The 12708-nt window shown below is 40.5% G+C and overlaps 2 protein-coding genes across 2 annotated transcripts; one reads left to right on the top strand and one right to left on the bottom strand.

Annotated features, from left to right (window-relative positions):
- Positions 1-2663: 2663 nt before the first annotated feature.
- Positions 2664-3593, top strand: LOC112909752 (olfactory receptor 7E24-like). Its single transcript, XM_025985796.2, has one exon. The coding sequence runs from the start codon at positions 2664-2666 to the stop codon at positions 3591-3593; it is 930 nt and encodes a 309-aa protein (XP_025841581.1).
- A 5658-nt stretch (positions 3594-9251) lies between these two features.
- LOC112912937 (olfactory receptor 7D4-like) lies at positions 9252-10190 on the bottom strand. The gene has a single exon (XM_025989493.2). It carries the CDS (start codon positions 10188-10190, stop codon positions 9252-9254), a length of 939 nt encoding a protein of 312 aa, XP_025845278.2.
- Between the last annotated feature and the right edge of the window lie 2518 nt (positions 10191-12708).

The raw sequence follows: 12708 nt of genomic DNA, 5'->3' as shown, positions 1-12708 counted from the left end.
CTTTTTTTTTTTTTGTCCTTGTACAGGTAGGTACTGAGTATTTGGAGAGAAACAACTAAATCACATTTATTTCTGATTTCCCAGGACTTACTTTGCTTGGCACAGAGTAGGCTATAAGAACAGCAGAGATTTCTGTTGAATATTGAATAGACCCTTCTTTGGTTCTCAGAAATAGAGCATAGACAGCCTGGCTTCCATGCACTGGGTGCTTCTTTTCCTGCCAATGACGTTTCATAGATCTACATAAAAGATAAAACAGTGCTTGTGTGTGTCTATGCCACAGATTTTCTAAGAGACCTATCATTTTCCACTTAATAGAATTTATGTTTAATTATTTAAAAATTACTGGAGATTGTCATAAAGATGAAAATTAAAAGAGAGAAAAATAGAAGAGAAGTAAATCTTATTGCATGCACTGAGGCACATTTTTGGATTTCCAACTTTTTTTTTTCTTTAGAGAAGGAGAGGTTAGGGAGATAGACTTGATCCCACAATTCTGAGATCATGACCTGAGCTGAAATTAAGAGTTGATTGCTTAACCAACCAAGCCACCCAGGAACCCCAATTTCCACCCATTATTGAATGGATTTCCTGGGACATGATAGGCTTCTACCACTCTGAGATATAACAAAATAAAGGTCATTAAACCTTTCTTAGGATTTCATCAATAAACCCACCATTCCAAGAACAGTGCAAATTCTGATTTAAAAATCATGACTGAATATTTATCGGGTGCAAATCTCTTTTTGGTGCCACACGTATCTTGAAATGGATGCTGTTATCCCCATTTCTAGGTGAGGGATACCAGCAGAGGGATTGAGACATTGACACATACTCCACATTTAGTCTGATCCCATTTAGTTCCATCCCAGGGTTTTGTGCACTCCACCAATGTGGAATGATTGCTTCCTTTTCTTTTTTTTTTTTTTTTTTAAGATTTTTTATTTATTTATTCATGATAGTCACAGAGAGAGAGAGAGGCAGCGACACAGGCAGAGGGAGAAGCAGGCTCCATGCACCGGGAGCCCGACATGGGATTCGATTCCGGGTCTCCAGGATCGCGCCCTGGGCCAAAGGCAGGCGCCAAACCGCTGCGCCACCCAGGGATCCCGCTTCCTTTTCTTTTTTGAAGATTTTATTTATTTATTCATGAGACACAGAGAGACACTGAGAGAGAGAGAGAGAGGCAGAGACACAGGCAGAGGGAGAAGCAGGCTCCGTGCAGGGAGCCTGATGTAGGACTTGATCCCGGGGCCTCCAGGGTCACACCCTGCGCTGAAGGTGACGCTAAACCACTGAGCCACAGGGGCAGCCTGATTGCTTCCTTTTCAAATATACTTTAGCCCCAGATAAGCAAACAGAAACAGGGCAACAAATTCCTTCTTTTGGGATTTTATGAGTTCATCTGTGAACTAGGGAAATGGGGTAAGTGGTTTACAGGGGTCTTTACTGATTGAATATTATAGATCATAGGATTTTTGATGGAGAGTAATGCATTTTACAGCCTATTTTGGAAATCGGTGATATGGAAATATTATTCCTGATATAAGATAGGAATTTTCACATGGATCTATCATGAAAAGACCATTGTAACACAGACTTCAGGCTTCATCAGACTTTCTGATTCTATACCCTGACAATAAAATCATGAAATTGATTTTGACTATGCTTTCTATTAGGAAAATAGATGTAGGTAATTTTTTTTTAAGACACACACACACACGCACACACAGAGAGAGAGGCAGAGACACAGGCAGAGGGAGAAGCAGTTTCCATGCAAGGATCCCGACATGGGACTCGATCCCAGGACTCCAGGATCACGCCCTGGGCTGAAGGCAGGTGCTAAACCGCTGAGCCACCCGGGGTTGTCCAATGTAGGTAATTAATAGAAAATTATACATATATTGATTTTTATAATTCTTTCATCTTTTATGCCTATATACTATAGAAATTCTCACTTGTGTAATATGGAGGTGGGCACAAGAATTTTATTAGGGAAATTGTAATGAGAAATTAAAAAGAAAACAAAGTTCATCTTTTGGATAATACTATGCCTCAAATAAAAAAGACTATGCCTCATTTGAAGTGCTGGAAATAGATGTATATTCTTCATAGAGACACTTAAAACACATTACTGTGGTAAATGAGAACTCAGGACACAATACATGTATTATTACAATATTATGTAAATTTTAAAGAAAACTATTTATGAAATATAAACCAATACTATTATTATGGAAAATATACCCACCACATCCATGACAGTGTTTGCCTTTGGGCAACTGAAGTGTGGGGGAATGGGATCATGAAAGAAAAGCAAGAAAATCCAAATTTTACTGGTAACAAATATGAGTTCTGAAGCAAATATAACTAAGTTTATCTATGTTTAAATATGTGTATGTTTCTGTAACATTCTTGGCTCAATGTCTTCATAGTGGGTATGTATAGAAACAGGTGAATAGCCCAGACACCAATAAGGAAAGCGTTCTAAAAAGAGTTTATAATTGAGAAATGTTGCTGAAGGTAATGGGATGTATGCTCCTCAAGTGTGAATACTTTACTTGTGAACTGCTTGCCTCAAAATATGCACACTTAGCCAGGTGTCTCTACATTTGTTCTGTTTATTCAATACCCTCTTCTTTTTTGAGAGGTGGCTCACCTGCATGGAACCACAGAATCTAACAAGTGTTTCAGAATTCCTCCTCCTGGGCCTCTCAGATGATCCAGAACTGCAGCCCCTCCTCTTTGGGCTGTTCCTGACCATGTACCTGGTCACTGTGCTTGGGAACCTGCTCATCATCTTGGCCGTCAGCTCTGACTCCCACCTCCACACCCCCATGTACTTCTTCCTCTCCAACCTGTCCTTGGCTGACATTGGTTTCAGCACCACTACAGTCCCAAAGATGCTGGTGAACATTCAAACACACAGCAAATCTATCACTTATGCAGGCTGCCTAACTCAGATGTCCTTTTATTTTCTATTTGGGTGTTTGGACAATCTACTCCTGGCTGTGATGGCTTATGACCGGTTTGTGGCCATTTGTCACCCCCTGAACTACCCAATTATCATGAACCCACGCCTCTGTGGCTTGTTGGTCCTGGTGTCATTTTTCAGCAGCCTTTTGGAATCTCAGATTCACTGTTTGATGGTGTCACAACTTACCTTCTGCACAGATGTGGAAATTCATCATTTCTTTTGTGATGCACCTCAACTTCTGCACCTTGCCTGCTCTTATACCTCCATCAACACTATACTAATCTATTTTATTGGTGCCATTTTTGGTGGCATTCCACTTTCAGGGATCCTTTGTTCTTATACTAGAATTGCTTCCTCCATTCTGAGAGTCCCAACCACAGGTGGGAAGTTCAAAGCCTTCTCCACCTGTGGCTCCCACCTGTCAGTTGTTTGCTTATTTTATGGAACAGGCCTTGGAGTGTACCTCGGTTCATCCATCTCCCCCTCCCCCGGGAAGGATGCAGTGGCCTCAGTAGTGTACACTGTGATCATTCCCATGCTGAACCCCTTCATCTATAGCCTGAGGAACAGGGACATCAAGAGGGCACTATGGGGGATTATAAGCATAACAGCTTAATCTCAGCATATATCTTATTCTTTTTGGTTCATAGAACTGAAAAATACAGCAAATCAAAGGTGCACAACAAGAAATTCTGAATCTGCAGCCACATGGTATATGTACCTTTATGGATCTCTGCTTTACACTTACACAATTTTTCCTGTTAGCATAGTTTTAATGGAATTGGGAGATTATTTTGGATTCCTCACTTAAATCATAGCCCCTGCAGGATTATGCATATATCCATATACCCCTCTTAGTTTCTTTATGCATTGCCCAGGACTCTTGGTCATGAGCAGTCTTGTTTCTATCTTTGCAATATAATCATAGCTCTCTGTTTCTTGCTATTTTCCTATAATCTCCCCTCCCCTATTTGTTAGGAGGATCTAAATCCTACATTATCACTGGCCATCAGGGAAATACAAATCAAAACCACGATGAGATACCACCTCAGACCAGGGAGAATGGTGAAAATGAACAAGACAGGAAACAACAAATGTTGGAGAGGATGTGGAGAAAGGGGAACCCTCTTACACTGTTGGTGGGAATGTGAACTGGTGCAGCCACTCTGGAAAACTGTGTGGAGGTTCCTCAAAGAGTTAAAAATAGATCTGCCCTACGACCCAGCAATTGCACTGTTGGGGATTTACCCCAAAGATACAGATGCAATGAAACACTGGGACACCTGCACCCCGATGTTTATAGCAGCAATGTCCACAATAGCCAAACTGTGGTAGGAGCCTCGGTGTCCATCGAAAGATGAATGGGTAAAGAAGCTGTGGTCTATGTATACAATGGAATATTCCTCAGCCATTAGAAACGACGAATACCCACCATTTGCTTCGACATGGATGGAACTGGAGGGTATTATGCTGAGTGAAATGAGTCAATTGGAGAAGGACAAACATTATATGGTCTCATTCATTTGGGGAATATAAAAAAATAGTGAAAGGGAATAAAGGGGAAAGAGAGAAAATGAGTGAAAATATCAGTGAGGGTGACAAAACATGAGAGACACCTCACTCTGGGAAACGAACAAGGGGTAGTGGAAAGGAAGGTGGGCGGGGGTTTGGGGTGACTGGGTGATGGGCACTGAGGGGGGCACTTGGCGGGATGAGCACTGGGTGTTATGCTATATGTTGGCAAATTGAACTCAAACAAAAAAATTAAAAAATAAATCCTACATTAAGGACCAAAATATCTAATACATTTTTATGCCTTAATGATCTTGGTCAGTTATATGTATATATTTTTAAGTAGACTCCATGACTGGTGCAGAGCCCAACACAGGGACTGTACTACAAAGAATTTGCCAAACCACAAGACTGCCCTCCCCTCTGACACCAGCCACAAGTTCAAGGTTCCTTAGGTCCACTCTCACATCAGATCAGTTGGATACAAATTTGGGAATTTTTTCACATTCCATAATTTACTGGAATGATTCAAATTGAGAGGACTGCCTCAGGTTTGATAATGCACTAGAATTACTCACAGAACTCAAGAAGCAGTGTATTTATGATTGCAGTTTTATTATAGAAAAAAAGATGCAAATTAGATTCAGCCAAAGGAAGATACACATAATGCAAGATCTGGAACATCTCATATGTATCCTTTCTCCTTGGGGTCCAGATCCATTACCCTTCCCTGATGACAATATGTGTGATAATTCTCAAAGACTGTTACCAACCAGGTAGCTCACCTGAGCTCCAGGGTCCAGAATTTTATTGAGGCTTCATTACATAGATACCATTAATTGAATTATGGCCTGTATGGTTGAACTCAACCTCCAGCCTCCCTCCTGAGGTTGGACTGATATCACTCTGCCCAAAGTTACAACCCTTGAATCACTTGGCTAGTCTTTTTGGCATGGCCAACCCCTATCCTGAGTCATTTCATTAGCATAAACTATCAGATACAGTCCATGAAGCCCTCCATGAATAACCAATCATTACTAGGGAAATTTCAAATGTTTAAATGTTACCTCTCGGGAGCTGGGACAAAGTCCATACTTCTCTTTAAGTGAAGCCAAATTCCTTACTACACATCTGACCTTCCCCAGGTGTTGATTCCAGGAACACTGCCTGGTAAACATCCTGTGTGCTAATCATTGTCTAAGAGTCTGCTTCAGAAGGCACTCAATGTGGGACACCTTGTTACTAATAAAATTCATTTAAGAAAAATTTAAAGACAGCTCCAAGGTAGTTGCAATAGTTTGCAATATTCTTTGAATTATACACCCAATGCTGGGCTCAGGAATGGGAAAATTCAAGGAAAGGAGATGAAGAATGGGAGCATTCATTCAATGCCTCCCAGGGGACAGCAGGGATGTCCCAATAGAAAATCTTAATAAATCTAGAAACCCAAACTCAGAGATGCTTGATAAAAAAATGAGTGCGGAGTTTGAACTAATAAGATAACATACATATCTCATTGTGTACTACACTTTAAAAAAGTTTATTTTAAAACATTAAAACCTGGGATGTAAATAAAATATGCCTTAAAAATGATCATTTATTTGTCGTCTGCTGCAGTTGTACTCCTCAAATTTCTGGAGCCAATGGTCTAATCATAAACAGTCTCCCCTTCACCATCCTTTATTTTGTTACAAGTTTTACCAGGGCCCTGCAGATTCCTCTGCTCATTGGATTGTTGAAGGCATTGCACATGGGGATGACCACAGTGTTTAACACTGAGGTTATTCCTGCTCTTCTGGAAAGAGGAGCCTTCTGAAGAACTCAGAAATATTCCAACACTTGTCCATTAGTGGGAGGTGCTTTATCCACATGCCGACAGACATACTATTTAACTCTCTTCTTGCTTCCACTGTCAAAATTCACTAGCATCTAGCACGTTCAGATTTTCAAGTGAGAAACCTACTACTCCCGTCCAGATCACTCAGGTCCCCCCAGTTTTATCATTTTAGATCCTTGTTTTATCTGTGTCCATAACAAAGCAATCGAATCATTTGAATAGCACCATCTCCTTTATATGATTTGCTTCCCCCAATCTTTAAAAACAGCTCATAGTAACATTTTATTTTTGCTCTTACAAGAGTGTCCCCAATGACTGCTCAATATTCACTTTCTCTCCATGTACATGGCAGCCAGACTGATTTTTTTAGGTGTACTCAAAAACTTGTGACTTCTTTGCTTAAAACCTTCTAATCACTTTGTCTTACTCCTAGAATAAAATTTGAACACTTTGCCAGGGTCTATGAGACCCTTCAGTAAGTCTCTCCTATTCTTTTCCAGCTCCCTCACTGGTCCCTGGACCAGCGCCATCAGCTTCACCTGGGAACTTGCAAATGCAAATTTTCAGGTACCTCTCCAGACCTGATGAATCAGAATCTCTGAGCCATCTGTATTCTAACCAGCCCACTGGGTGATTCTATTGCACACTAAGTTTGAGAACCACTTGTCTAGACATAGTGGCTTTCTTATTGTTCTTTAAACAGACCATGTTTCAGTCTCCAGACCATTACACTTAATTCTCTCTGCCCAAAATTTTCTTTCCCTTTCTTACTGAACTTTCCACTTAAATATCAAAACTTAAAGATGTCTTGTCTGACACCCATCTAAATTCTCCATCAAGTTAGTCTCTAGTCATCTTTTACTACCACTTCCTTCAGAGTGAACTCACATGTTTTGAGTATTTTTAGTAACAGTTGTTGTACCAGGTTGCCTTAGCTATTCTGTTCCAAATTAAACTGATGCATCAAGAAAGTGAGTTTTGCTCCTCTTCCAGCCTGAAGTCCTTTGTGAGATGCAATATTATTTGCTTAAACAGAGAAGACATTGGGAAATTTCATTGAAACAATACTTTAATGGGAAATTTGTTAGGAAGTCTAGAAAGTTGTTGCCAAGAAAAATTGCACTGGACATAGTCAATAGGTAAAGAAGACTTTATTCAAGACTATTGTAATAAGAGATAGAGATTGAACTCAACTCTACAGAACAAGAAGCAGGAGGATTTTTTTTAAAGATTTATTTATTTATTGGAGAGAGAGAGAGCGTGCTCATGAGTGGGAGGGGCAGAGAGAGTGAGAGAGAATTTCGAGCAGACTTCACATTGAGCATGGAGCCTAACATGGGGCTTGATATCATGACCTGAGATCAAGACTTGAAGAGTGAAAGCAAGAGTTGGATGCTTAGCACTGACCCAGACACCTCATGTGTTTTTTTTTAAAACATGATTCAGTTAGCTAAAGAGCAGAAGTTCCAATTTACAAGTATCTTGAGTTCTAAACTCAAATGGCAGCAGCATTAACCATGGATGATTGAGCAACAAATCCAGAATGGTGACCGGGGCCCATGAGCCAGAGACCTGTGGTGGTGGCAACAGACCATTAGGTGAGCAGACATCAAGATTGTTGTTTGACTTAGATAACCCAAAATATCAAAAGCAAGTCAGCAAAAATCAGATGTCAGCTACCACAATTGAAAATCATGATTCTTATAAAAAAAAAAGAAAGAAAGAAAAAGAAAATCATGATTCTTTTGTTTCCAGACCTAAGTCTGTTTTTAGATGCAAAGCCTGAAAGAGATTAAGGGGGGGCATGGTTCTCCCTTTTGGAAGCCCATAAAGTGATTTTTCAAAATGGTAATATGCCTTGAGGACTCCACTTGATGGAAAGTTGATCCTGTCAGACTCCTTCCATCCTGGAGTAGGCAGTAATTCATCTTTACCAGAATGAATATTTATGTATTTATGTTTGCCTTTCCTGCTACAGTGTCTCGGCAAACACCACCATCCAAAGACTTAACACATTATCCAGTTTCTTCATGGTGAAGAAGATATGAAAATATTTATCAAGAGATACACTGGTCCTAACATATTCTGCATCACCTGAAGCTGCCCAGCATCACATACCTAGAGGGTAGTAATTCTGTGATTCCGTTCTTACTCTCCTGAATTGTAATCCGATGCTTTTTCCTGACATCACACTTGAAGGTCCCCTTTCAGACAGATTTTATCACTGTCTGAACTTTTATGTGTGGGCCTTGGTAAGTTCACCTGCAAAACAAGGCAACTAAACCAAATAATGTATTAGAGCCTGATCAGTTCTGAAAGTCTGGACCTTGGGGTATTTTGATCTCTAGTGATACATTTTTTATACCTTATTTTAGAAATGCATTCAATAAACACATGGAGAAAAGTTCAACCTTGATAATAACCAAATACATAATTTATCCATCAGTGTATATTCTGTTTGGACATATAATGTGATCAGATAAATTCTGAGATCCTAGGTTTATGCTCTATGAGGGCAAAGATTTTTGTCTTTTTTTTTTCTTTCATTGCTGTGTTCTAGATACCTACCATAGCCTGGCACACCAAATGTGCTCAGTAAGAAGAACTAGCAATGGTTATTGATAAAATGCACTATTTCAGGCAACTATTCTGAATTGGTACTGAAAGTGGCTATGGGACTGGAAATCCAAGCTGCAGTGTAGTAATGGAAAGTAAAAGGAGGGGATATGGAGAGTAGAAATGATAACAGAGCAGTCAACATAAGAGGTTAAAGTACATAAGAAAAAGTACTCACAAGGTAGTTCTGAGCAAATTCACTTATGAATGAAGGGTGAGGGAAAAACTCACTGTGATTAAGAGGCAGGATTTCTTTAGCCAACTGTTGTTACCACTGTCAGCTCAAAAAAACCAGGACTAGTGTCCCCATCACTGAACATAGAGTATTCTCCCCAGGACTTTTTCTAGAGCCCTCTTGATGTCCCTGTTCCGTAGGCTGTAGATGAAGGGGTTCAGCATTGGGGTGACCACAGTGTACATCACCGAGGCAATCATGCCTCTCCAGGAAGATACATCAGAACTGAGATACACACCAAGCCCTGTCCCATAGAATAAAGAAACCACAGAGAGGTGAGACGCACAGGTAGAAAATGCCTTATACTTACACTTCCCATTAGCTGATGGGATTCTCAGGATTGAGGAGGCAATTTGAGTATAGGAGAAAAGGATCCCTGAGAAGGGAACAATGCCAAGAAGGGCAGTCACCATGTATTGCAGGATATGATTGACCAATGTGTCTGAACAGGCAAGGGTGAGGGCCTGAGCAAGTTCACAGTAAAAGTGTGGAATTACCCAGTTGGTGCAGAAAGACAGTCGCAACATCAACAAACTCTGGATCAGGGAGTATGACAAGCTGATGAACCAGGACACAAGAACCAGGAGGCCACAGAGCTGTGGATTCATGATGACTGTGTAGTGCAAGGGGTGACAGATGGCCACAAACCGGTCATAGGCCATCACAGTAAGGAGGAAAGTGTCCATACCTCCAAATACCATAAAAAAATACATCTGGGTGATGCAGCCTGCATAGGTGATGGATTTGCTCTGTGTTTGGATGTTCACCAGCATCTTAGGGACCCTGGTGGAGGTGAAACTGATGTCAGCAAAGGACAAGTTGGAGAGGAAGAAGTACATGGGCGTGTGGAGGTGGGAATCAGAGGTGATGGCCAGGATGATGAGTAGGTTCCCAAGCACGGTGACCAGGTACATGGACAAGAATAGCCCAAATAGAATGGGCTGATGCACTGAGTCTTGAGAAAATCCCAGGAGTAAAAATTCTGAAACACTTGTTTGATTTCTTGGTTCCATATTGCCAACTCATCAGCTAGATGATTGAAGCAGGAAATGAATATGAAATAGGCACTGGATAGACTCTAGAGTCTCTCTACCTTTTTTATTTCTTGAAGTGAAGCATTGGCCATAAAAGCCTTAACATTACAAAATTTAGGAATCCTACATTCTGTTATTCATTACGTGAGATATTTAATAATGTTGATCAACCCCTGTCCATTGGCCTCTAACACACCCATTTATCCTCTTTATTTAGAATCATCACATCTAAAAAGTTAAGAACAACTTCGAACCTTAGCAATAAAATGGCCCAAACTCAATCTAACGCAAATGTGGAACATGAGATCCAGTGAAACCTTGTAACTTAATCTGGATTATCTGCTTTGTCTGGGATGCAGAAAAGGGACAGATAAGTATATCTCAGAAGTGAGAAAATTTGAGAGTATCTCAAATATCTGGACAGACTATTTCAGGATCAGCAGAATGTAAGTTTACTCCTCAAGAAAAAAGAAAGGAAGAAAAAGAAAATGTTTTTACCAAATAATAAAACACATGAACAAATTCTTAATGGTTAGTGTACTAGGGGCCATCAACATCTTGCAGGGACAGGGACAGATGCTTCCTAGACATTTGTTGCTTGACAAAACGCCCTTTATCTGTGAAGTTAAGGAATTGGTGAAAATGTCTAAGGAAATTGAGGATATCAAGGTTTCAGCCATTTCAGTATCATAAGACAAAACACTCCAAAGTCACAAAAGGAATTTTGATGATCACAGCTTTGTAGTACAACTTGAAATCTGGCATTATGATGCCCTTGGCTCTGGTTTTCTTTTTCAATATTCCCCTGGCTATTCGGGGTCTTTTCTGATTCCACACTACAAAGCTGTGGTCATCAAGACAATGTGGTACTGGCACAAAAACAGACACATAGATCAATGGAACAGAATAGAGAACCCAGAAATGGGCCCTCAACTCTATGGTCAACTAATATTTGACAAAGCAGGAAAGACTATCCACTGGAAAAAGGACAGTCTCTTCAATAAATGGTGCTGGGAAAATTGAACAGCCACATGCAGAAGAATGAAACTAGACCACTCTCTTTCACCATACACAAAGATGAACTCAAAATGGATGAAAGATCTAAATGTGAGACAAGATTCCATCAAAATCCTAGAGGAGAACACAGGCAACACCCTTTTTGTACTTGGCCACAGCAACTTCTTGCAAGATACTTCCACGAAGGCAAGAGAAACAAAAGCAAAAATGAACTATTGGGACTTAATCAAGGTAAAAAGTTTCTGCACAGCAAAAAAAAACAGTCCACAAAACTCAAAGACAACCTATAGAATGGGACAAGACATTTGCAAATAGCCTATCAGATAAAGGGCTAGTATCCAAGATCTATAGAGAACTTCTTACACTCAACAGCAAAGAAACAAACAATCCAATCATGAAATGGGCAAAAGACATGAACAGAAATCTCACAGAGGAAGACATAGACATGGCCAACAAGCACATGTCACTTGTTGGCAAGTTCTGCGTCACTTGCCATCAGGGAAATACAAATCAAAACCACAATGAGATACCACCTCACACCAGTGAGAATGGAGAAAATTGACAAGACAGGAAACAACAAATGTTGGAGAAGATGTGGAGAAAGGGGAACGCTCTTGCACTGTTGGTGGGAATGTGAGCTGGTGCAGCCACTCTGGAAAACTGTGTGGAGGTTCCTCAAAGAGTTAAAAATAGAGCTACCCTATGACCCAGCAATTGCACTGCTGAGAATTTACCCCAAAGATACAGATGCAATGAAAAGCCAGGACACTTGCACCCCGATGTTTCTAGCAGCAATGTCCACAATAGCCAAACTGTGGAAGGAGCCTCGGTGTCCATCGAAAGATGAATAGATAAAGAATCTGTGGTCTATGTATACAGTGGAATATTACTCAGCCATTAGAAATGACAAATACCCACCATTTGCTTCGACGTGGGTGGAACTGGAGGGTATTATGCTGAGTGAAATAAGTCAATCGGAGAAGGACAAACATTATATGGTCTCATTCATTTGGGGAATAGAAAAAATAGTGAAAGGGAATAAAGGGGAAGGAGAGAAAATGAGTGGGGAATATCAGTGAAGGTGACGGAACATGAGAGACTCCTAACTCTGGGAAACGAACAAGGGTTAGTGGAAAGGGAGGTGGGCGGGTGGACGGGTGACTGGGTGATAGGCACTGAGGGGGGCACTTGATGGGATGAGCACTGGGTGTTACACTATATGTTGGCAAATTGAACTCCAATAAAAAAAATATATATATATATAAAGAATTTGATTCATATCCTCAATGGTGCTCGTTAAATACTGGGCAAGATAGAAATTAAACCAGGATGTTGACACATGAGCCCAAAAAGATGAGAATCAGATGCAGCACTCACATTAAGGTGATGATTCAAATGAAGCTGGGAAGATGGGGGAACTCATCTGAGGTCCACTTTCCTACTCTCTCTACTCCAGGTCCTGAGGGTCCTATACCCAGAG

Source organism: Vulpes vulpes, chromosome 9 (assembly GCF_048418805.1).
Source record: "Vulpes vulpes isolate BD-2025 chromosome 9, VulVul3, whole genome shotgun sequence".
Classification (NCBI taxonomy): Eukaryota; Metazoa; Chordata; class Mammalia; order Carnivora; family Canidae; genus Vulpes; species Vulpes vulpes.
Note: the sequence above shows the minus strand (reverse complement) of the source record. Positions and strands in the feature narration are given on the sequence as shown.

Bases quoted from the DNA above. Each gene is read 5' to 3' on its own strand.
- LOC112909752 (XM_025985796.2), top strand. From the start codon at position 2,664: ATGGAACCACAGAATCTAACAAGTGTTTCAGAATTCCTCCTCCTGGGC.
- LOC112912937 (XM_025989493.2), bottom strand. From the start codon at position 10,190: ATGGAACCAAGAAATCAAACAAGTGTTTCAGAATTTTTACTCCTGGGA.